Source organism: Sarcophilus harrisii, chromosome 5 (assembly GCF_902635505.1).
Source record: "Sarcophilus harrisii chromosome 5, mSarHar1.11, whole genome shotgun sequence".
Lineage (NCBI taxonomy): Eukaryota > Metazoa > Chordata > Mammalia > Dasyuromorphia > Dasyuridae > Sarcophilus > Sarcophilus harrisii.
In genome coordinates this window covers 12,182,201-12,205,244 of record NC_045430.1, presented here as the reverse complement: position 1 = coordinate 12,205,244, position 23,044 = coordinate 12,182,201, and the positions used below count along the sequence as shown (strand labels likewise).

General features: G+C 52.5%; 1 protein-coding gene across 1 annotated transcript; it reads left to right on the top strand.

Annotated features, from left to right (window-relative positions):
• The first annotated feature begins 6,296 nt into the window (after nt 1-6,296).
• On the top strand, nt 6,297-23,021 carry TAB1 (TGF-beta activated kinase 1 (MAP3K7) binding protein 1). Its single transcript, XM_031939528.1, has 11 exons — nt 6,297-6,329; nt 14,682-14,818; nt 15,289-15,442; nt 16,383-16,469; nt 16,891-17,029; nt 17,538-17,651; nt 18,187-18,298; nt 18,669-18,813; nt 20,361-20,583; nt 21,977-22,133; nt 22,581-23,021. The coding sequence occupies exons 1-11, from the start codon at nt 6,297-6,299 to the stop codon at nt 22,786-22,788; spliced, it is 1,509 nt and encodes a 502-aa protein (XP_031795388.1). The 3' UTR covers nt 22,789-23,021.
• Nucleotides 23,022-23,044: the final 23 nt, after the last annotated feature.

The window sequence follows — 23,044 nt, the reverse complement described above, 5'->3', positions numbered from 1 at the left end:
GGACCACGGACCAGGCTGTGGTGTGGGAGAAAGCTCCCATTTCAAGAGCCTCGCTTGCTTTCTCTGATAAGGAGTCACTCATGTCAAGAGAAAGGTGCTATACAAAGATCCTTCTCTCTGTGGGTCCCCAGTGCCTGTGTCCAGAACCCCCCCAAGTGCTGAAGGTACAAACTGAGTAAGACAGTTTGCCCTCTTACTCATGCCCTCTTAGGAGGGAGAAAGCTGGAAGAAAGGAAACAAGCATTCATTAAGTACCTAATATGTTCCAGGCACAAAGCACTTAACAGATAAGATATCTCATTTGATCTGCATAATAAACCTGAAAGTTATCATTTTCCCCATTTTTGCAGTTGAGGAGACCCAGGCAGACAGAGATAAGGTCATTTGCCCAAGGTCTCACACCTAATAAATATCACAGGTCACTTCTGAAGTCGGGTCTTCCTGACTCCGGGCCCAGCTCTCATTCCACTGCACCTTCCCCACAAGCCTAATTCCTACACATCCCTTAGAAAAAGTGTTTCCAGATCCCTCAAACACTTCTCGATAAATCTTTTCCCTCTAGGCTCACACAACACTTTGTTTTGGAACAGCTCACAGCACAGTAAATGAAGGTTGACATACAAAGAAAACTATAGTAAGAAATGTAACTGGAGAAATCCAACCAAAATGGGAAATTTGAAAATATGTATTTGGGGTTCACAAAAATGGGGGGACCATTACCAGTTTACATGCAGTACAGTAGGCTCTTAAGTGTTTCTTAAATGAATGTTGACTATACAGATATAGTAAGAATTTTAACAGTGGAGAAATCCAACCAAAATGGGAAAATATTTTAGGGTTCAAAAAATGGGGGGAGGGATTCAGTTTATATGCCTGGTCTCGGCTTCTGCCAGCACACTCACACGCCCATATAGCTTCTCCCCCATCCCATCAAGGTGGGCTGTGAGGTCTGAGCAGGAAAGGGAGGACCATAGTAAACTTTTCCCAACTCTTTAGAGGGGAGATATTGGCTCTTGACAGCCAGGTGGAGGAACAGATCTGCCGACAGATGGGAAACCGTATGGGGCATCAGACCTGCCCTTGGGAAGGTGAGTGGTCTCTTTGAAATCTAGTGGAAAGGGGGAAGAAACAGAAGAGAGGGCCTGATTGGGGTGAGGGTATCAGCCTGATCCCTGGAAGCTCTGGGTACATACCCAATCTGAGAGGGAGGATGGGGATCAGGGAGGAAGGACAGAACCTCTACAGCTGACAGATGGAGATGTCAAAGGGAAGAACATGGATTTTGCACATATTCCTCTAAGGCTGCTGAAGTCAGAGTTCTTGGGCCCAAACAGAGGCCTTTCAGGTAAATTGTTCCTTTTCAACTCTGATATCCTGTAAATTCTATACATACCCTCCTGGCAGGAAGTCATTGTGGGGGATCAGGGAAGAGTATGAACCCTGGGCACAAAGCTAGGAAAGGGGAAGAGGAGAATGGAGGAAAAGCAAGTTTAGACAGACTGGAGAAAAAGTTAAAAAAAAAAAAAAATTAAACCAAAGCTGGAAAGGTAAGTTGGGACTAGAGGCTTTGAACAATAAGCTAAGGGTTTCAAACTTTTATTTTGGTAATCAATGGGCATTGAAGATAAAGGGGTATACATTAGAAAAATTATTTAAAAAAAAAAAAAGAAAAATTATTTTGGTAGCTATATGGATGAGGGATCAAACAGAAAGGATACAAGTGGCAGGAAGACCAGTTAGTAACCTATTAAAATAGTTCAGAAGAGAGATAAAAGAGGCTTGCATTGGAACAGCTGTAGGGGGAATGGAGAGACAGGAATGAACAAAAGCAATATGGCAGACATAGAAAAGTAGGACTTGAATGCCTCAATAGGAACACCATTTAACCTGGATGAGATTCATGACAAAAAGTCTAAAAGGGCCCTGCCAGAAAAGATAGTTTTTCCTTTAAAAGGCAATAAAAACATTCTTAAGACTTAATCTAAGGGATTTTGGTCAATCTGCTGACCTAGGGGTTAAAAACCCAGCCTCAGAATTGAAGGATTTCCCATTGGTACATAAGTGAACATATTGCAAACAGAAAGTGCCCAATGGGACCAATACTATCTTTGCTGAATATGCTTTCTATTCTTATTAAATATTGGAGTATCTTATTCTGACTTATTGGAGTCTGAGTCAGATCTGACCCCAAAAGTGTCCAGGGTGAGGAATTGAAAATTAGTTGGATCATTGCTGGGAACTGAGAAGATGGTAGCAACGGCAAGAGAGACAAGTCAGAGTCTCAGACTGAGATCCTGAGCTATTGAATTAAGTCTGGGATAGATTTGAGGTGCAAGGGAGGCATTCAAGTTGAAATATCCTGTGGAAATGTGGGCTTAGGGCTTTGAAGAGAGGCTGGATTAGCCATAGGTAGAAATGTGGAAAATCTTAGGATTTATAGTGCTGTCAAATTTGAAGTGGCTTTAGGAATCATTGCTTTTTATCTTGATTCCACTCTGAAGAAGACTGAAACCTAGAGGGATAAGGTAACTTTTCCTCTTAAGCTACTAAGCATAGTGCCAAGTTTGGACCCAGTTCCTATCTAGTCACCTGCATAAAGGTGATACCTGATACCAAGGGTAAATGAGAAAAAAGATAACTGAGGCCAGAAACTGGAAGATGAGGATCCAGCAAAAACAGAAATTTAATTAAACCCAATTTAACATTTATTAAGTATGCCAGACTCTATGCCGGATGCAGGGAATTTGAGAAAAAATGGAAGTCAACCCCATGACCTAATGAAGTTTCCAGTCTATAGGGGATACGACATAAATATAAAATCCAAAAGGTTATATGCAAAATAACTCCAAGAGAAGACTGACCAGGGGCCTGCTGTTATACAATGCTGTCTCTCAAGGGACAATTATAATAATAATGCAAATTAGAAAGGAGTGAGTAAACCAGAGTAGGGTCCTATGGGACAGCTCTGAGTAGGAGGGGAAGGCAGCAGGACTCTGGGGAGTCCTGGCACGGATCTTAATGGGAAGAATGTGAGCAGACCGGACCATCACAGATGCCCAAAGGCCTGTTTCTGAGTCATGCTGATTAGATTGGATAATTGCTCCCAACCATCCTAGTTGTCAATAGAGCCCAGAAGTTTTTATGGACAGGGGTTAGTCCTGTACTCCAGAGGAGGGGGGAGATACCTGCCCAATATGATAGGAGGGTCCCCCTTCTATCTCAAAACTTCTCCTCCCCTCCTGGCCTGGAGCCTCTCCTAGAGGTTAGACCCAAAGTCCTCATTTCCAGAAGATAGTAAACACATTTTGTTTTTATCATACAAGAGAAAATGTACATGTAAACTGATAGTTGAAGGCCTTTTCTGTTGGGAGAGTCTTCTATCAGATTAATTCAAAGGATACAGATCTCAGAAGCCATCTAGTCTACTCCAACCTTTTATAGATGAGGAAACTGAAATTGAGAGAGAGTAAGGGACTTGCCCATAATAATACAAAAAGCAGATATGAGATGCGAACCTAGGTTCTCTGACTCCAGTTTAGTGATAAGGTCTGCCATGTCAGATATGGAATTGATAAAATTGAGGAATTGATAAAAACTAATCAATCCCTGAGGCAGGCAGGGAGAAGACACTGATAGAGGTCAGTTTAGCTCCATGGTCCCACCACTGGGGAGGTCCTCCAGTCTGAAATCCAAGCTACGTCAAACCCCTGAGACCCACCTTTTGTAGTCTCACCTTGCCACGCCCTGACAGAAATCCCAGTCATGTCTCTGAGGTTAAATTTTCCCTATAATATCTCCTTATGGGCTGTCCCATGGCTGCTGCCTTCCTTTGCATCAGTCCTCCATAGCACTGTCTCCTAGTGTCTTTCCCCTTCCCCTTCCCCTATGATCCGTGGTAATTCTTAACTCTACTATGTTTCCCAACTCCACCTCTCCTTACAGCTAACTAATTCTTCTAGGGTGGCGAGTCCCTTTCAGGATTTAGCCTGCCCCAGCCTCATGGGATGCTCCCTTTCTACTTTCCTATGCTCTCCCAACTATGTCATACTAACCATTCCTATTATCTATTGTTTTCCTTCATTTTGTCTGTAGCCTCTTCCCCTAAATAAATCTACCTTTCACCCAAGAGAACGGCCATCGTGAATTCTTAACATGATTGAACTGCAACTTTTTTTGCCTCCCATCATTTGGTGTCTACATCATATACTTCATTTTGGTGCTTGAACTATATCACTTGTGTTTACACATTCTTAACATATTAGTCTTCAAGATGCAGGAATGAGAAATTAGACTTCCCGGGAATTCTAGGGAATTCCCCAAACCACAAGTTATTCTGTATTTTTCATAACACTTTATTTGCTTGTTTTTAAACGAGTGGCTGTAAAAATAATCAGTGAATCATTTTCTGTGAGCTATACTAAAACTTTGGAGGTTTTCTGTAGAAAAGATACTATATGACATCATCATGGACCAATATGTTATGACAAAACTAGCTATCTGATAGTAGAAAACATTTAAAATGGGAACATTATGCAAAATAAATGCCAAAGAGATCATTTAAAAGTTAAATGACATCACAAATATTTAATATTCAAAAGTTATCATTCTTAAAATGAAATTTCAAAACACACAAAGCCTTCAGCTGGTAATCTTGAGCTTTGTTTTGCGACAAATATTCCACAGGAAAAAAAGACGGTAAATTCATCAAATTTTTAAATATGTATACAAAAACAATTTCTAGTTGGATGTTAGGGTATATGTTGCTTTATTCATACAAGCTCATTTCTTTTAATGAAAATATTTTGTCTACTTGACTCAATTTTAGTTTTGCCACTGAAACTGATATTGCTTGTGATAATTGTATAGGTTTCTGACGTGACACTGGAATACCCCATACCTCTTCTCTTTTGCATTTTCCTTTAAAAAATCTCTTCATTAATGATTGTGCCAATCAAAATGAGGGAGAGAAATCTTTTTCCCTACATTTAATCAGTTTATTTCTATTTTTTTTAAAAATATACTGTTGAAAGCAAAAATTTTTTTCCAAACGACTGAAACCTAAAAAATACCTTCCCTTTTAGAGAGTTGCATGTTTATTTAATGCCTCAATTACCAGTTGAAAGGACTTTAAGCATTTTAACATATCTCTCATTTCATAATATTCCTCTTTCACAGAGTCACCGAGTGTCAGCCGTCTATCAGACTTAGGATGGTTAAAAACCTTTCTCCAATTCTTTCTAATGTGTCTCAGCTCAAAGTGCCTTGTGGTTCCATTTTTTCTTTCTTATTTCCTGTTGCAAAACAGAATTTCTCACTTGAGAATATTTAAACAGTCGGACAATTTTTCTCGCACTAAAACTGGCTGGAGAGCCAGGACCTCTTACGGACCCTTGGATGGGCTGGCTGGGGCTGCTTTCTTGTGCACGTGCATTTATACACATTTACATTTATATACCCCAGACTCTGCTACTTGTTTTTTGAACCGTCCCTTTAACTCTTGGAGATAAAGCACTTCCGGCGTGTCCAGAGCACTTCCGGCGTGTCCGGGGACTTAACTGCTTCAGTACCGAGGGAAGGAATACCGCACTCCCAGAATCCCCGGTGCTCTATGCACAAAGCTAGCCAATACCCCGGAAGGCACAGCGTTGGGCCTCTGAGCCGCGGGTCCCCACAAAATGAGGGAAATAGTAGCACCGACCTCGCTCTCCCGTTGTGGGAGCCAAGGAGGAAACCCTGCACTTAGCGCCGGGCCTAGCATGCAGCAGGCGCTCAATAAATGCACTCCCCTTCTCTCGGACGCTGACTAGCTGCGTGCCTCCGGGTCCCCATCCGTAAAATGGGGACAAAAACAACCCCTGCCCGGGCCACAGGGGACATGTGTAAGGCGCCAGGCGCCTGCAACACACAACAAAAGCCTGATCATTGCGCATCAGGGAAGAGGCCCGTGACCAGAGCCATCGCCTGACGGCCGCGGAGAGCCCCAAGTTCGGATCCCGCTCCTGTCCGGCCGACGCGCGCTGAGACTCGACCTTCTGATCTATAAAACGGGAGAGACAACGCGGCCTCCGTAGGTCTACCAGTGGTTAGGGAACCAAGCGAGGAGGAGCAGCGCGAGCCGGCGCCTGCGCAGAGCCCGAGCGGGCGCGAGGCGGCGGCACGCGCATGCTCCGTAGCGGGAGACGCGCCGGGTTTCTTCCGGGCGTCTAGACGCACGCGCGTGAGGAGCCTCTCTAGCCTTCCCTCGCCTCGTCGGTCGGCCTCGCTGGTGCAAAGGGAGGGGGTTGGTTCCCTCCAAGATGGCGGCGCAGAGGAGGAGCCTGCTGCAGAGTGTGAGGAAGCCGCCCGCGGACCGGCGCCGTCCGGCCTCGGGGCTAGGGACCGGGACGGGCTGGGCCTGGGGGAGGGAGAAACCGGCTCGTTTCAGCCCAGGGGGGTGGAAGTCCTTTACCCTGGCCCGACTAAGCTACCTCTCTCTGTGTTCCATCCCGTCCCGCGGCCCCTCCCCCTCGCGTGCGCGTGCGCGCTGCGGCCTTCCTCGCGCCGCCTCTGAGCCGGTCTCGCGCGCCCTCTCGTGGGCGGCCGGGAGCAGAAACTTCGGCACGTAGACGCACTCTCCAGCAGCGGGAGGGGCGGGCTCGCGCCCCTGCGCCGGGATGCGCGCGTCCCTCGGTGACGGGATGGGAAGCATTAGTGGTGCGCAAGTTCCCCCCCTCCCTTCACCCCCGGCGGCGCATGCGCTGTACGCTGCAGCGTCTGCCAGCTCCCAGCGTCACGTGCTGCTTTCTGGGAAGAGCCGAGGGGGAGGAGGCTGAAGGCAGGTAAGCTCCTGGAGGGCGGGGCCCGTTTCCGCAGGCAAAACGCCAGAACTAATAATGATGATTTGCCTCTCCTTCCCGCTGGTGAGATGCCAGCCACTAAGAAGGGCGGCGCGCGGCCTCTATTTCCTGCTCACTACACTTAACTTGCGTTGTAGAACGGGGCGCGGGACGCGCCGGGAAAGACTAAGGGCTCCCGTTACCGTGAAGCGCCTCTTAGGTCCGCTTTTACCCGCGAAGCGAATTTTTAAAAATAGTTTTAATGAAATAATAAAAATAAAAGAGTTCAGAGAGAAAGATGTTTACGGAAACTCCATCCCACCTAGTCAAACCTAAACAAATCCAAATTTCTGAGTCTCTGAAGCTTGCCACTTGTCCCCTGAGGATCCCGCTCCATTCAAGGATCTTGCTAAAAATTAAAATATTATTAATGTCAACAATATTATTATTATTAATTATTATTTAATAAATTATTTTAAAATATAAATTGCATAAAATATTATTTAATAAATATTGATTAATTAATTATTATATTAATAATAATAATAATAATGATACAACCAGCATGAATGGCAACCAGGGAAAATTTACTATTTTTTCTTTTTTCTTTTTCTTTTTTTTTTTTTAGGAATAGCTATATGTCTAGAAGGGACTTTAGGTGCCATCCAGTCCATTGGTTCCCAAGCTTTTTTCTCTCAGGACCTCTTTACATTCTTAAAAATTACTGAAACACCCTCCCCTCCAAAGTTTTTGCTTATGTAGGTTGTATCTATTGATATTTATCACATTAGAAATTTAAACTGGTAACATTTTAAAAACTTATTTTCATTTAAGAATCAATTCACTACATATTGATGTCACATTTTTTATGAAAAATAACTTCCAAAACAAAAATTTTAATGGGAAGAGTGGCATTGTTTTACCTTTTTGCATGTTTCTTTAACATCTGGCTTCATAGAAGACAATTAGATTCTTCTCTCTGCTTTGGTATTCAGTCGACTGCAATCAGTGGTTTTGGTTGGAGTAGATAAAGAAAATCAACTTCGCGTGGAGATGTGGTTGGATAAAGGAACAGTTTCTGAAGAGCAGTTTTAGGTTTTTGTGGATATTCTTTGAGATTACACCAAAAGTCAACAAATGATAGTTGCAATGTGCCTCCTAAAACCAGACAAGTGAACTTTTCACCCTCTGTTATCCTAATACCCATTGATTTAGCAGGGGTTCTCAAACTTTTTAAATAGGGGGCCAGTTCACTGCCCCTCAGACTGTTGGAGGGCCGGACTATAGGAAAAACAAAAACTTTGTTCTGTGGGCCTTTAAATAAAGAAACTTCATAGCCCTGGGGGAGGGGGATAAATGTCCTCAGCTGCAGCATCTGGCCCGGGCTGTAGTTTGAGGACCCCTAGTGTTTTAAATGGAAATTACTCACGACTGAAGTTGTAACCTTTCACTTTGGTCGTTTGGATAACATTGGCTTACTGATGATCTGCCAGTCTTCCAAATGATACATTTTATTGTATAATATCCCAAAGTCAGATTTGTTCAATTCACCACCCGTCTTATCCAAAGTGTTTAAGTACCTGGAAGCTGTCAAATTCATGGTAACAGATTCAAGTTTTCTAAAATTCTGTATTTTTTTTCTTAAAACTCAAGTTTTATCATTGGCAGCATATACTATCATTTATTTTCCTTGAAATGACAGGCTTGCTGTATTCATTTTTGAGAAAACATTTGCTAGATGCCCAAGTCTGAATAACCATAGTTTGTGGGTCTTTCTTTGAAGTAAAAATGGCAATTCAGAAACAAGGGGTTTCTCTGCTCACCCAGTTTCACGAACACCTTTTCTTTCCATGGCCACTGCCTGGGGTGTGATACAAACAAGGGTTATTTGTTCTTTTGCTTTCTTTGTGCTCCTGCTTTCCTCACGTGCAGCATTTTTTTAAGTGTGTACTCAAAGGTCAAGATTTGATAAGATTAATAATTTTTTTGCTTCAAGGAGGATATTCCTAAGTGAAACTGGCTTTGTTCTTTATTGTGGATGTAAGGCGAGGAAGAACATGGTGGCAGCCAGGCCAGGCTGGTGCTACTGCCCCTGTTTGTGCTGCGGTACCAGCACTTTTGCCCACCGTGGCCTTTGTACAGTCGTTGTAGACGTCAACTCAGTTGTACCGGTATAAATCATGAGGGTTCCTAGAATTTGTTCAACACTAGAATATTTCAGCACCTTTTACGTTCGTGGCTGAGCATTCCCAGGAAAGTTCTTTTGTGATCAGGTGGTCCTCATGCAGGATGAAGACAAGCAAGCAGCAAGTCTAGCCACGTTCTTAGGTTTGTCTGTCAAAAAGGCAAAAGGACAATTCTGCAAAAGAGGTAGGAGCGCGTTCATGTCCTCCGCTCACCCTTTAATCCGCACATCTTGTTGCCTCTGGAAGACTCCATTTCACGCCTGTGAGAGAAGGAGAATGAAAAAGGCAAATGATGTCTTGGTACTATTATGAGTACTTTAGCTTCGTGGATCCCCTGAAGCGTCTTGCAACCTCAGACCCCCTGTAAGAACTGTTGATCTAAGCCAAACCCTTGTGCCACAGACAGGGAAACAGGCCAAGGAGGTTCCTTGATTGGCACAGACCTACAGAGTTCGGAGAGGTGGGATTTGGACTCAGGCCCTCTGACTCCAAGGAGCACGCTTTCACTCTATGGACTCGGCCATTGGGAATGTTTGAGAAGTGGAAAGCGGAGAAAACCTTGTTCAGTTGAGATGATGTTCTTAGGGTCACACAGCAGAGCCAAGTTTGATATAGCTAGCCTTCCCCAACTGGGCCCTCGTGCTCCCATCTGAAAATGAAGCCAGTGAACTAGAAGATCTCTGAGGTCCCTTCCGGCCCTAACTCTGTGGTACTTTATGGCAGGACCCTGTGTGCATCCCTCTTTTGAAGAAACCCCCCAGTGCTTGGGATGGGTATTAGCAGGTGCTAATTCACCATTGGCAGGGTGACAGACATGCTGTTGTTGGAGCTGGGGGCCACTAAATGAAAGCATCTGGGCCTTTTGTGAGCCAGTCTCTGCTCGTACCTGGTGATGATACTTTAGTATTTTGGGAAGGCCTGAGTTCTTCCTCTACCAATGTGGATTTCAGCCTCTATCCAACCTTCAGGAGTTCCCATGGCCAAAAAGAATTCATCACCTGTGACACAGAGTCATAGGTTAAAGGTTGAAAAAAGCTTTACAACCCCTCTATTTATGGATGAGGAAGGTTATATCCCCTAGTGTGTCTTGTCCAAGGTCACAAAGGTGGTGAGAGGCAGAACCAGGATCTGGGCCTCTCAGGGCTCAAGACTCCACAAATTCACTGCTCTTTCCACTATGTCTTTTCTTTTTGAAAAAGTATGTTGACTTTAATATTTTATTTTTTCCTAAGTACATATAGAAGTGATTTTTAACATTCACTTTTTAAAATTTCAAGTGCAAAATTCCTTCCCTTCCTTCTTCCCCCCTCATTGAGAAGGCAGTTTGATATAGGTTATACATATGCTGTCATATAAAACATATTAGTCATGTTGAGAAAGAAAACAGATTAAAAAACTAAGAAAAATAAAAAGATTTGCATTCAGACTCCATCATTTCAGAAAGCAGTGTTCCCTGCCACTGGAGCGGCAGTGTGAGGACCCCTGGGAAGGTGTTTAAGAGTGGTCTTCCCTACAGGTGTGAGGGGATGAGGTATCCTGGCCTTCCTATCAAGTCCTAGCTGTGAGGCGCTCCCAGGGCCAGAGCACTCCTTTCTTGTAGGCTCCCTGGAGTGGCCTCAGTATATCCCAAGCCGGGTTTTGTAAGGAATCTGCAGAATTTTGCTTAGGAGGGGGGATGGGAGTGGGACAGCAGGAGGAATTGCGATTCTGTAAAGCTCCTGGCCTGGAGCTCTGTCCCCATGCCGGCTGTTCATTCCCCTTTCCACCTTTCTTCCTCCGCCCCCCAGCTGTCTCTGAATTTGGGGTCCTACATACACTGAGGGGCCACAGACTCGATGTTCCCCGCCTCTGCCAGTCAGGCATTTGGGTAGCGTGGCCTTGGGCTGATCAGTTCTGTAAGTGATACCTCCTGTGGCAACCCCATCTGGAGGGAGGCGGCCACCAGCGGTGAAATCGGGGCTCCCTGAAACAGCGCCGTTAACGAAGATGTACGTAAGGAGGCGCCTCTGAAGCGGATATTTGAGGGGCGATCTTCACTCCCAGGCATGCGGTGTAATAGCGAGCTGCTTCACAGTGACACTCGTAGCTCAGATTTGAGTTTGAAACCTTCATTTCCCAGACAGATGAGACAAGGAAGCCAAAGAGGTAAAACGGGCTGTCCATAGTCAGGGGCAGGGCTCCATCAGCCGGGCTCTCTGTATCCTGTGCATCGCTGCTGGCCCGGGCTCCAGCGGGGAGGACTGAGGAAGCCTCCGGGGAACAGTCCCATTGCGTGGCCCGTCCTCCACCTTAAAACATGACTCCTTTTTAAATGAGCGTATGTATGTTTACACTCCAGCTCATGGGTGACAAGACTATGATTAGTAGAGACTCATCATCACTTTACACATTCGGAAGTGCACACACATGTCGGTTTGTGCTCGCGATGTGAGGATATTTTGTATGTGGGCTGGGGTGAAGTGGTGGGTTTGTGTGAATACATGTGTGGAAAATAGAAGAGCTTGCCCAAAAGTATTAAGAAATTTGAGAAAGGGGGAAGCCAAAAGCCACTTGGGAGCCTGTAGCAGCCAGACACTCTCCCTCAGTTCTACAGCGTCAGGGAAACTGCCCTGCCCTGTGCTGTGGCCCAAGGCTAGGCCTTGACTGGACATGTAACTTCTGGGGCTACTTACTTGTCCTTCTCCCAGCCCAGTCATCATTGGGGGTGGAGGAAGGACAAAATGCCGGCCATCCCCATCAACTACCACACCCAGGAGAGGCAAGCCAGCCTCCCTGAAGCGGCAGGGTGCCCTGGGAGAGAGAGGACACAGCCAGGGCCAACTATGTGTCCCCCGCATCATCTCTCCTCAGACCCTGATGGAGACAGCTCAGGAGCCCGAGCCCGAGAAGCTCGGGGAGCTTCCAGTCCAATACCCTCCACCACCTTCCCGGGGAGATAACGCCTGGGCTGCAGTGACAGCTCTGGCAGACCCAGAAAGGACATCTCTCCCAGGTCCTCGGCCCTCGTCTACAGTCCAGAACGAGAAAATGATGTGACTTCATCGTTGGCAGTGACGTTAAAGCGACCATCTGCTTTGCCCTGGCACCCTAAGGACCGTGGGACGTGCCCGGCTCACTGACAGCTGAAACCTTCCCCATTTGTCTCTTCCATTAGAATGGGAGCTCTTTGATAGAGACAATTTGGCTTTTCTGTTTGTATCCCCAGCATTTAGCACAGTGTCGGTGTTTAATAAACGCTTCATTTATGCTTATGATCGTAGGCCCCTTGTGTGCAGATCCTCCCCCAGGCTGCCCTCCCCACTCTCTCTGTTTCTGGCTTTTCAGATCCCACCCATTCTGTTTAGGCCCAGACCCAGTGTTACCTGTCCTTTTGTGAAGACTCTGATTCTCTCAGATGGATTTTCCATCCCATGACACCACGTAACACTGGGCACTTGGCATCGTCTTACAGCCCACTTTGCCCTAGGTAGTCTATCATGTTCCCTGTTGGTGTGCGCGTCATGTACCCCTTGCCAGAAGGAGAAGTTTCTGAAGGTGGCAAGCATGTCTTGTGTTTTGTCTCCCTCGGTACTTAGGGTAGCGTGGGTTCTGTTAGTCTGTCAGGCCACAAGGACTGGGTCAGTAGCCACGTGCTGGAAGCCCGATGGCCGATGAACCCACTGGGAGCTTGGGGAAGCAGCACATCCGTGTCCGTGTGGAAGCTGAGGAGAGGCTTTGGCTGCGGGCAGAGGTAGGAGAGGCACCTGATCCTGCTTGGAGGTGACAAGTCCTCTCCGGGCATGGAGGTCTCGAGGAGAAGGTCCAATGGAACAGTTGCGAGAGTGCCTGCTGGGCTGGGCCACGGAACGTGGAAGGGGGTGGCTGTTAGTGCCGGAGAGAGAGGCTCCATCCTGTGGGCAGGAGGCGGCTGCTGCCTAAGTCAGACCAGAGCTTTTAGGAATGTGCTTTAGTATGGATGCATCAGAGTGGAGAGAAGCGGGGTCACCCATCAGGAGTGATGGGGGCCCTGGAAACTGAGAGAGGGCCGGCCATGAGAGTGGAGTCACTGACTGTCTCCAATATAAAGGGGATAGAAACTTATACCCGTGCGTGCTTTATTGCCCGTCCACAAAGGCCTCGACAGGCTAGACCGGCGAGTCTCGTCAATTGGGAAAGGGCCGTGTGTTGGGGATGGGCCCGCGGTGTCCCCGGCAGCTGCGGAAGCCAACAGAGTCTCCGGGCTGCACACGAGGGCCCGGGGTCCTGGGAGCAGGGATGTAGTGGTCTGGCATCTCTGCTCTGTGTCCGTCCCCTCCAGAGTCCGTCTGGACGAGGGGCCAGGACTGTGGGGTGCTCTTTCGGGATCACAGGGTCTCACCCAGGCTTCATGCCCCAAGTCTGATTTAGTTACCTCGGCACAGAATTAGCCGGACACAACCACCAACGGCAATAAGCACAGGGCCCTTCTTCGGGAGTGTCCGCCACCCCTGAGGAGAAAGTCCAGCAGAGCCGACTCCAGCTACCAGAACTGGTTAAGAAAGTCTGTTGAAAATTGGTTGTCAGACTGCTGATTCTCGATGCCCACAGTGTTCCCATTCTCTTGATGACTTAGTGCTATTGTAGTAGCTGTTGGGGGGCCGGCCTGCCTCAAGACATCCTCCAGTAAAAGCCACTAGAGATTTTCCTAAAGTGAAGATGTGATAATGTGAGAGCAGAGATGCCAGACCACTACATCCCTGCCCCCCCACACACACACACTCTCTGGACACTTAGTGGCTCCCGTCGCCTCCTGGATCAAAGACAAAAGTGCTTTTGGCATTCAGAGCCCTTTGACTTCTCCCTTCTCCCCTCCATCCTTCCCAGTCTTGCACCTCACTCCCCACACGTCCTCGGATCTGGTGACCCCATAATGGGACCCTTCACCTCCCGGCTCGCACATGTCTTTGGATCCAGCGACCCCATGACTGGATCCTTCGGCTCCCGGCTCTGGACCTTTTCTCTTACATTTCTCCATGCCAGGAACACCTTCCCTCCTCTGCTCTGACTGTGGACCTCCCCAGCTTCCTTTAAGTCCCAGCTAAGATCCTCTATCCTATAGGAAGCCGTCCCCAACTTCTCTCACTTCCAGTGCCTTCCCTCCTTAATTATCCCCTGCTTATCCTGTCTGGAACTTCTTTGCACACGTTTGTTTGCTTGTTGTCTCCCCTGTAAGCTTCCTGCCCTCAGGGAGCGTCTTTGGCCCTTTTTTATATCCCCAGCACTTGGCACAGGGCCTGCACCTGAGAGGCCTCAGTGTTTCTTGATCAATCACTTGTTTGACAGGATTTTTAATCATTTTCAAACTTCTGGATCTTTTCTTTCCCCCTCCCTCCCCCATTTCTCTTAGGTTGAAAGTTTAACTTTGCTTATGTCAGGTTTGTCTCTTTTTTGAATCTCCTGTTTTTCTAACTTACCCTAGCCATAAAACCTGAGCTGGCATTTGTACAGAGATCTTCCTGCAACGTCTGAGGTGCACTAAAGAGCAGATTTCTCACTCAGAGAGCTTGTTGGGGCCATCTGCGTTCATCTGTCCATCAAAGTCATTATTTTGAAGAGGGGATGGGAGATGTTCAGCCCTCTGGGTTGGCTTTGGGAAGAGAAATGCCAGGCTGGGTCATGGGAGAAAAGGGGGGTATAGCTCCTATTGTCTCGTCTCCCCCAGGAGCAGCAGCCAAGTTGGACCGATGATCTGCCTCTCTGCCAGCTGTCTGGAGTCGGCTCTACGCCAAACCGAACCTACTCTGCTGATGGCAAGGGCACCGAGAGCCACCCGCTGGAGGATAACTGGCTCAAGTTTAGGTGAGAGGCGTGGGGCTGCTGTCCTGACTGGGCGGGGGGCTCCCAGCTGGTCTCGTGGCTTCCTGACAGTGTGAGTCTCTCAGTGACGGTGACTGGCCCCAGCACGGGGAGTGTAGCACAAGGGCACCCCTGGAACCTGCCCAGGGGTCTCCAGAGCAGGAACAGGGTGGAGGAGCACAGACTGTGCAGCTCAGAGCACCTTTGAGTAGGACCCCCTCATTTTACAGAGAAGGAAACTGAGGCTCGGGGAGGGTGGAAGGGTTAGCCAGGATTATACATCACTAGTGGGAGCTGAGCGCACAGCAGCCCCAGCTGGGCTGCTTCTCCGTGCAGCTTTCTCCTCCCTGCCCCATGCGGTGGCTGCAGCCGGGTGCAGAGCCGGAGTGCTCCTCCATGGCTGGTGTCCCCCGGGCTGGGCGGTAGTAACCGCCGGCCCAAACCTCTCCCTCCTTGCTGGCCCTCTCTGTTAGGAGCGAGAATAACTGCTTCCTCTACGGAGTCTTCAATGGCTATGATGGCAACCGGGTGGCCAGCTTTGTGGGCCAGAGGCTGTCCGCAGAGCTGCTGCTGGGCCAGCTGAACGCTGACCACAGCGAGGCCGACGTGAGGCGCGTGCTGCTCCAGGTAACGACCCGCTGTGCTGCCCCAGGGCGGGGGGGTGGATAACGGGCCGGGGGCGGTCGGTGGGGCTGCCATCACATTCTGAGGGAACACTCCCCCAGTGTCGGAAGGGTCTGTGGTGCCCTCCTGCGCCTCCGGGCTCCCCGCTCTTCCCCAAGAAGGGGCAGGCCTGGGGAAGCCTGGGAAGGCCCGCAAGAATCAGGGCGGCCCCTCAGCCAGCGGCGCCTGCTGTGCGCCAGGCCCGGGCCCAGATGCAGAACGGGGAGCACCATCCCCGCCCTGAAGCAGCTTCCGGTCTCAGAGGGAGACAGCTGAAAATAAGAACTCACCCACAGAAAGGGCCGCTGGGCGGGCAGAGGTGGGTTCTGGTGGCAGCGCAGTCCTGATGGAGAGCTCGCCACCTGCTCTGGCTGCCCTTTCTAGTCTCGGGCAGTTTTCTTCCCTCGACGGGCCCCAGAGCCCCTCTGCAGCAAGTCCTCTCCACAAGCCCCGGAGGCCGTCGCCTGCTCCAGCCTTCTCTGCGCCAGCCCCGCGCCCCACTTCTCTCAAGGCGTTCAAGGCCCGAGAGGTGCTGGTGGTCCTTTTCTGGTCACTGGCCTCTGACCTGGAGCGCTCAGCACTTCCCCGCCCGCGAGACAGGGGAGACGTGGGGGTGGTGGCACGGGTGCCAGGGCGTCTTTGCAAGGTCAGGCAGGTGGTTGGAGGAGGGGCAAGCCCCTGCTCTTCCTTAGGCAGGGGCAGCCCTCCCGGCCCCACTTGTCCCCTTCGTTCAGGGCAATGGGCCTGTGATTAAGTGACCTGGACATTAGGCTCTTCCTTCTTATGCTACCCCTGAATATTTCATCCTGCTCGTAGCTGAGCAAAGAATTTGGGAAACAAGGTTGGGAGGCTTTAGAGGCAGACCAGGGGTGCTCTGACTCGCCTTCCTGTCCTTTGCCCCCAGGCTTTTGATGTTGTGGAAAGGAGCTTTCTGGAGTCCATCGACGATGGCTTGGCAGAGAAGGCGAGCCTCCAGTCGCAGCTGCCGGAGGTATCCACTTCCACCCCACCCCCCACTGTGGGGGCGAGCCTGGGTTCCATCTCCCTGGGACCTGCGGGCCCCAAACTCCTCGGCTATTTCCCATCAGCAGCCTCTCCTCGGTGACAGGCTGCTTGGCTTTTAGAATCTAAGGGCCCTTAGGGATCATCAGCTGTCTATTCCTGCCGAGGGAGAGACGGAGGCCCAGGGAGGCCGAGGGCTTGGGAGCAGGGAGGGTCAGACCCTTCACCCTTTCCCATCCCCCACATGGTCTCTCTTGGTGACCCTTGAAAGGCCCTGGGTGGGTGGCCAGGGTGGGTGTGCCGGGGATAACCCAGGCTCCGGCCAGCCTCGGCAGCCGCCATGACAGATCCTGAAGGGCAGCGGGGCTGATGAGCCGCCTCGGGCCTCGGGGGCCCTCTCTGTTCTGCAGGGGGTCCCTCACCACCAGCTGCCTCCTCAGTACCAGAAGATCTTGGAAAGGCTGAAGGTGCTGGAGAGAGAGATCTCCGGCGGCGCCATGGCCGTGGTGGCCCTCATTCTCAGCAACAAGCTCTACATCGCCAATGTGGGTGAGTCCCTGCCTGGCCGTTCCAGGCAGGCTGATGGGCCCAGAGCTGCGGAGGCCATTCGGGGGCACTCCGAGCGTCTGCCCCAGGCCGAGGGGAGGGGCGCCCTCTGGGAAAGCTGGGGGCGCCTTCGGTGGGAGGGGGGCTGCAGGCGTGGAGCGGGCCATCAGCCATCAGAAGCTGCCTGGCTTGGGTTTCCTTCTCTGCCGCGAAGGGGAGAGTTATATTAATGTGTGACCAATAGAAAAACAAGACCTCAGCCTAACTTTGTATTGAAAGAAAGAGAGCCACGGCCCCTCAAGTTTGGGGACCGGTCTCTCTCCAGAATGGGTCATGGGGGCAGCCTCTGCCCCGGTAAGGCCAGTCACCCCGGCCCAGTTATTTCTCCCTTTGCACACGGCGGCTGCGCCCCCTCCAGTCTCTTCTCTCTCTCCCTCCTTTCTGCTCGATCGTTCTCCTTCAGTTCTTCCCCCTTCCCCTGCTGGCTGCTGACTCTCTCTCTCGGTCCCAGGTACAAACCGTGCACTCCTCTGCAAGGCCACGGGAGACGGGCTGCAGGTGACCCAGCTGAGCTCTGACCACACTCCCGAGAATGAGGACGAGCTCTTCCGCCTGTCCCAGCTGGGTGCGTGCCCCCGACTCCCTGGCAGCTGGAGGCTGCCCTTCCCTCTGCCCGACGCTCCATGGGCCCCAGGCCGACACGGGCAGGAGACGGCCTGGGGGTGACCAGCGGTGTTAATGCCCCTCATGGGGGGTTCCTGGGGGGAGGATTCCCCTTTCTGGCAGATCCCTCTGGGACCCCGAGATTGAGGCTCCGCCCTTGCCCATCTCAGTGTGACTGGAGATATTCTCCCCAGTAGCAGCCCACTCCCCTTCCCTCTGCTCCAGCTGCATCTTGGAGGCTCTTCTGCTCTTCCTTAAGAAGGACTAGACCATCATTTGCCAGTTTTTGGTCTCAGGACCTCATTATACTCTTAAAAATTATGGAGGACCCCAACTTTTTTATGTGGGTTATACCATCAATATTTGAAACAAAAACATCTTAGTATTATTACAAAAATAGCTTTGCCCTCACAGACCCGTGAAAGAGGGTCTCTGGAACCCCTCCAAGGCCCCAGACCATTAGAGGGATCTATGGGATTTTTTTTTATCCTTGGCAGGTTTGGATGCGGGGAAAATCAAGCAGGTGGGGACCATTGGTGGCCAGGAGAGTACCCGCCGGATCGGGGATTACAAAGTCAAATATGGCTACAGTGACATTGAATTGCTCAGGTGAGAACTGCCTCTGACCAGTCTCTGGTCACGGCCTGGATGGCAGGTAAAGGGCACCTTTGGCCAATGTGGGCAAGGCCTCCGGGCTGTCCTGTCCAGGTGCTGACCCCGAGGACAGAGCCAGAGGGGCGCGGCAGAGCCCCCTTCCAGCCTTGGGAGGAGCAGGACTTGGGGAGGGGGCCAGTGAGGCAGGGGCCAGGAGTGCCGGGCGGGAGGCCCAGGGCCCTCTGAGGGCAGCCCTGCCTTCGGCCTCCCAGGTCCATCTCTTCCCCCTGTTGCTTCCTTTAGTTCCGTTTGGGGGATGACCAGCACGAAAGTCCACAAAGTGACTTCTCAGAATTAAGCATTCCCCACGACTCTCTCCCAACAGCACTGCCAAGGCGAAGCCCATTATTGCTGAGCCAGAGATCCACGGAGGGCAGCCCCTGGAGGGCGTGACGGGCTTCCTGGTGCTGATGTCAGAGGGGCTCTACAAGGCCCTGGAGGCAGCCCATGGGCCGGGGCAGGCCAATCAGGTAACCCACCTCCCCCTCAGGCTGGTGGTGTCCGGCCTGGTGCTTGGCAGAGCTGCCTCAGGGCGCTGCCGGGCCAGGATCACAGGGACCCTTGAGCTTTCAGGGCCAAGCGATGCTCGGGCCAACTTGGCTGAACAGCTCGGTCCCCCGTGGCCAGCAGAGAACCATGGGAGGGGCTTTTGGAAAGTGGGCCTCCTTTCCAACTCTGGACCAATTTTTAAAGCGACACAACTGGGCTCATTTTCCATGTTCTCTGTGGCCAATTCCCATCCCCTGGCTGGTCTTGCATATTCAGGAAAACAAAATGAAACCCGCAGCTCTAGGGACAAGGGGGACATGGGGGACCAAGTAACGGGCACTTTCAAGGCCTGAAATGGGCAGTAACCAATACTTAGAACTTAGAGAGCAAAGAGAGAAACCGCAGGCCTATTTGTGTCTGAAAGGCCTAGAGCCCCAGCTCCACTGATGGGCAGTCCCCCTCCCAGCCTCGACTTCCTCAAATGTAAAACGGGCTAATAGTGCTCATGCTTCCTGCTTAAGGAGGGGGGTCTCTGCAGGGCGGCCTGGGCCCCAGCCCCAGGGACAGCAAAATTCCTCCAAAGAGGCCAGGGGCAGCTGCTCTACAGCTGATGGTCCTGGGGAGCTCCTGGGGCCCTGGGAGAGGGGGGCACTCGGCCCTGCAGCACTCTGGCCCTCCCACCTGCCACATCGTTAATCAGACGACCCCCTCGGGGCGAGAGTCCTGGGACTTTAAACAGAGGACCAGTGTCTGTCTCTGTCCCTTGGTTTCCAGCTGTAAAATGTAAATGCGAAATGTCACCTGAGAAAATAATAACCCTCCTTCTCTAAGTGCTTGTTATCTGGTTATCCCTGTGGCCTTGAGATGTGGGACAGGGCAGGGCTGTTACCTGTTACTGCTGGAGAAACAGGCCTTGAACCAGGAAGGGCACAGGGTGGGGCCCGAGTGCAGGGAGAGCTGTGGGAGGTTGGTGTCGGGTGCCGGGGCAGGGCTTTGGGGAACCCTTGGGGTCTCAGTGCAGGAGGAGCCAGTGGGGGCGGGGGCGGTGCCCAGAGGCAGGGCCTGGGGGGTCGGTGCCAGGAGGCAGGGCCAGGAGGCAGGGTGGGGCCCGAGTGCAGGGAGAGCTGTGGGGAGGTTGGGGTGTCGGTGCCCGGGGGCAGGGCTTTGGGGGGGAACCCCTTGGGGGCCTCGGTGCAGGAAGAGCCAGTGATGAGGAGGGGGTCGGTGCCCGGGGGCATGTTTGTGGGCCTGGGTTACAAGGAGCTGGGTGGGTGGGGACAGGTCCTCACCGTGAGGAGAAAGCTGATATTTATATAACACTTACTGAGAACCAGGCCTGTGCTGAGGGGCTTCCTAGTTGTGATTTCATTCCCATTTCCTAGATGGGGAACACTGAGGGTAAATGACTTACCGGGGCCCCCTGAGGTCAGGTCGGACCCCCGGCGCAACCTCTCCCCAGCAGCCACTGGGTCTCTTCTGACTCCTCTGTGCTTGCCGGGGCCGGCACAACCCTCGGGCCCCTTTCCAGGAGATCGCGGCGATGATTGACACAGAGTTTGCCAAGCAGACCTCCCTGGATGCCGTGGCCCAGGCCGTGGTGGACCGCGTGAAGCGCATCCATGGAGACACCTTCGCCAGCGGCGGGGAACGGTCGGCGTTCTGCCCGCGGCACGAGGACATGACGCTGCTGGTGAGGAACTTTGGGTACTCCCTGGGCGAGATGAGCCAGCCCACCCTGACCCCGGCCCAAGGTACGCCCGCCCACCCGGCCACCCTCTCTCCTGCCCCTCCCAGCTTGCCCTATGCCTTCCTCGGTTCTGTCCTGCAGCCCCCCCCCCCCCCCCAAAGCCTGGGGCGATTCCCAGTGGGTGGGCTTTTGACAGACCCTTAGAAGGTGGTAAAATATCAAGAGGTTCTGGTTACTTTTCTGCTTGGGGATTAGGGTCAGGGTCAGCGACACTGGTGGGAGCCGGGCTCTCCTGTGGGCTATCTGTAGTGAGCCCTGAGGCTGTGAGGGGGGCCCTGAAGTGGGGGAGGGTCCTGCATGGAGCAGGTCGTACCGGAGACCAAGTGCTCCCTGAGGGGCGCCCTTCATGGCTTGGGGTCCTCGCACTTAAGGCCAGGGGGTCACGGGCCTCGCCCCCACTTTTATAATTGGGGGGCGAGGTGGGATATGGTGCCTTGACTCCTGCCAGGTGGGGTAGGGAGAAGCAGCCCTTTCCCAGACAAGGTCACTGGTGACCAGGGCTGATGGGGCGCATGAACCCCGTTACCCTTGGGGTCCCCCCAGCCTGGGGCTCTCGGGAGTGGGGCTTTCCCCTTTCCACCCCTCCCAGAGCTTACTTGCCTTTACTCTTGTGTCCTGCCAGGACCTGTCTCCTAGGAGCTCTTCCCTCCAGGGCCCTGGCCCAGGGTCCCCAACCCCGGGGGGCCGCCCTGCAGAGGGCACAGCTACTGGCTCTGGCCCCTCCCTCTCTTCCCATGACCAGCCCCTCTGCCCTGCCCCCAAGTCCGCCCGTTATTTCTGGTCCAGCTCAGACCCTCTTGGGGACGTGCAGTTTTCTCTTTTGGCCGTGGGCGGGCGGGCATTCCGCCTTGTGTGGGAGGGGCTGCGCCAGCGATGCCAGCTGGGTGAATTCTCCACATTTTTGCCCTTTTTGTGAGAATCCAGCAGCCACATGAAGGGAGAGCTCAGCCAGCCCACAGGTGGCCCCTCTGACCCCGAGGGGCCCCGCCAGTAAAACGGGGATGCCATTGGCATGTGTGCGTGCCTTGTAAGGTGGCTGTGAGAGCTGTGGGTGCTCGGGCTGGGGAGCAGCCATTTGAAGAGCAGATCTCGTAACCCCCCGATTTTCCATCAGCAGTGGCTGGGGCTCTGGTCCGGCTCTCTCTCCTCCCTGGTGTTCCTGCTGGGTTCAGTAGTGGGTGTGAAGTCCCCCACTGTGGGTAGGACCCGACGCTGGGGGCCGCACTGAGTCCTGTCCTCCAAAGCTACCCGCATAGGGGCTGAGGGGGGCAGAGGTCCTGAGTGGCTGCTGCGGGAGACAGAGAGGAGGGCGCTGGGGAGGTTCACCCAGGTGGGGGCGGGGGTGCAGCAAGTGCCGATCCATAGGGGGGCTCAGGCTTGGGGCACCCTTGTTCCAGGAGGACGCGTGTACCCTGTCTCGGTGCCATACTCCAGCGCCCAGAGTACCAGCAAGACCAGCGTGACGCTCTCCCTAGTTATGCCCTCCCAGGGCCAGATGGTCAACGGCGCCCACAGCGCTTCCACACTGGATGAGGTCACGCCCACCCTCACCAAGTAAGTGCCAGCCGGGATGGCTTCCTCAGAGGCCTTCCTCCCGGCATCCCCCTCCCCCCCCCCCCGGCCCTCCCCCCCCCCCCCCCCCCCCCCCCCCCCCGGGCCTCTGCACTCACTCCCCCCATCCCCTCTGACCCGGTGGTCCCTGGGCTGCTGCCGGGGCCGTGAAAGGCCGAGTCTGCTTCCGAGAAGGGAGGCGAGGAGGGCATTGAGAGGGCAAAGGAGCCCGACTCCTCCCCACTGGGGTCCTCCAATGAAGGGACCTCCATGAGCTTGCCGAGGGTGCGAACTGGGAGGCCTGGGGAAGCTGGGGGGAGGAGGGATGGAGGAGGAGGCTGGGAGGCCTGGGGAGGCTGGGAGGCCTGGAGAGGCTGGGGGGAAGAGGGATGGAGGAAGAAGCCGGGAGGCCTGAGGAAGGGCTGCATCCCTCCTTGTTGTCTTTTGCAGCCAGAGCCCGACCATGACCCTGCAGTCCACCAACACCCACACCCAGAGCAGCAGCTCCAGCTCCGATGGGGGGCTTTTCCGCACCCGCTCCTCCCACTCCCTGCAGCCCGACGAGGACGGGCGCGTGGAGCCTTATGTAGACTTTGCAGAGTTTTACCGTCTCTGGAACATGGACCACGGGGAGCAGGGAGCCCTTCCGGTATCCTAGCACTGCCTGTGGATGGGCGGCTGAGGGGCCCGCTGCCCGGTGCCCCTCCCTGGCTCCCACCCCGGGGGGCCCTCCTCCCCAAGCCCTGCCCCTCCCTTGTGCAGCCGGGGCCTTGTCTCAGGGCTCACCGAAGGACTCTGTGGGCTCTCCTGGCCCTGAGGCCCCGAGCGGAGGCTGGGCATGGGCAGCAGGAGCCGGCCCGGCCCCTTCCAATAAATGTAGCTTGTATCACCTCCCACTCGTGTGCTCTGGCTCA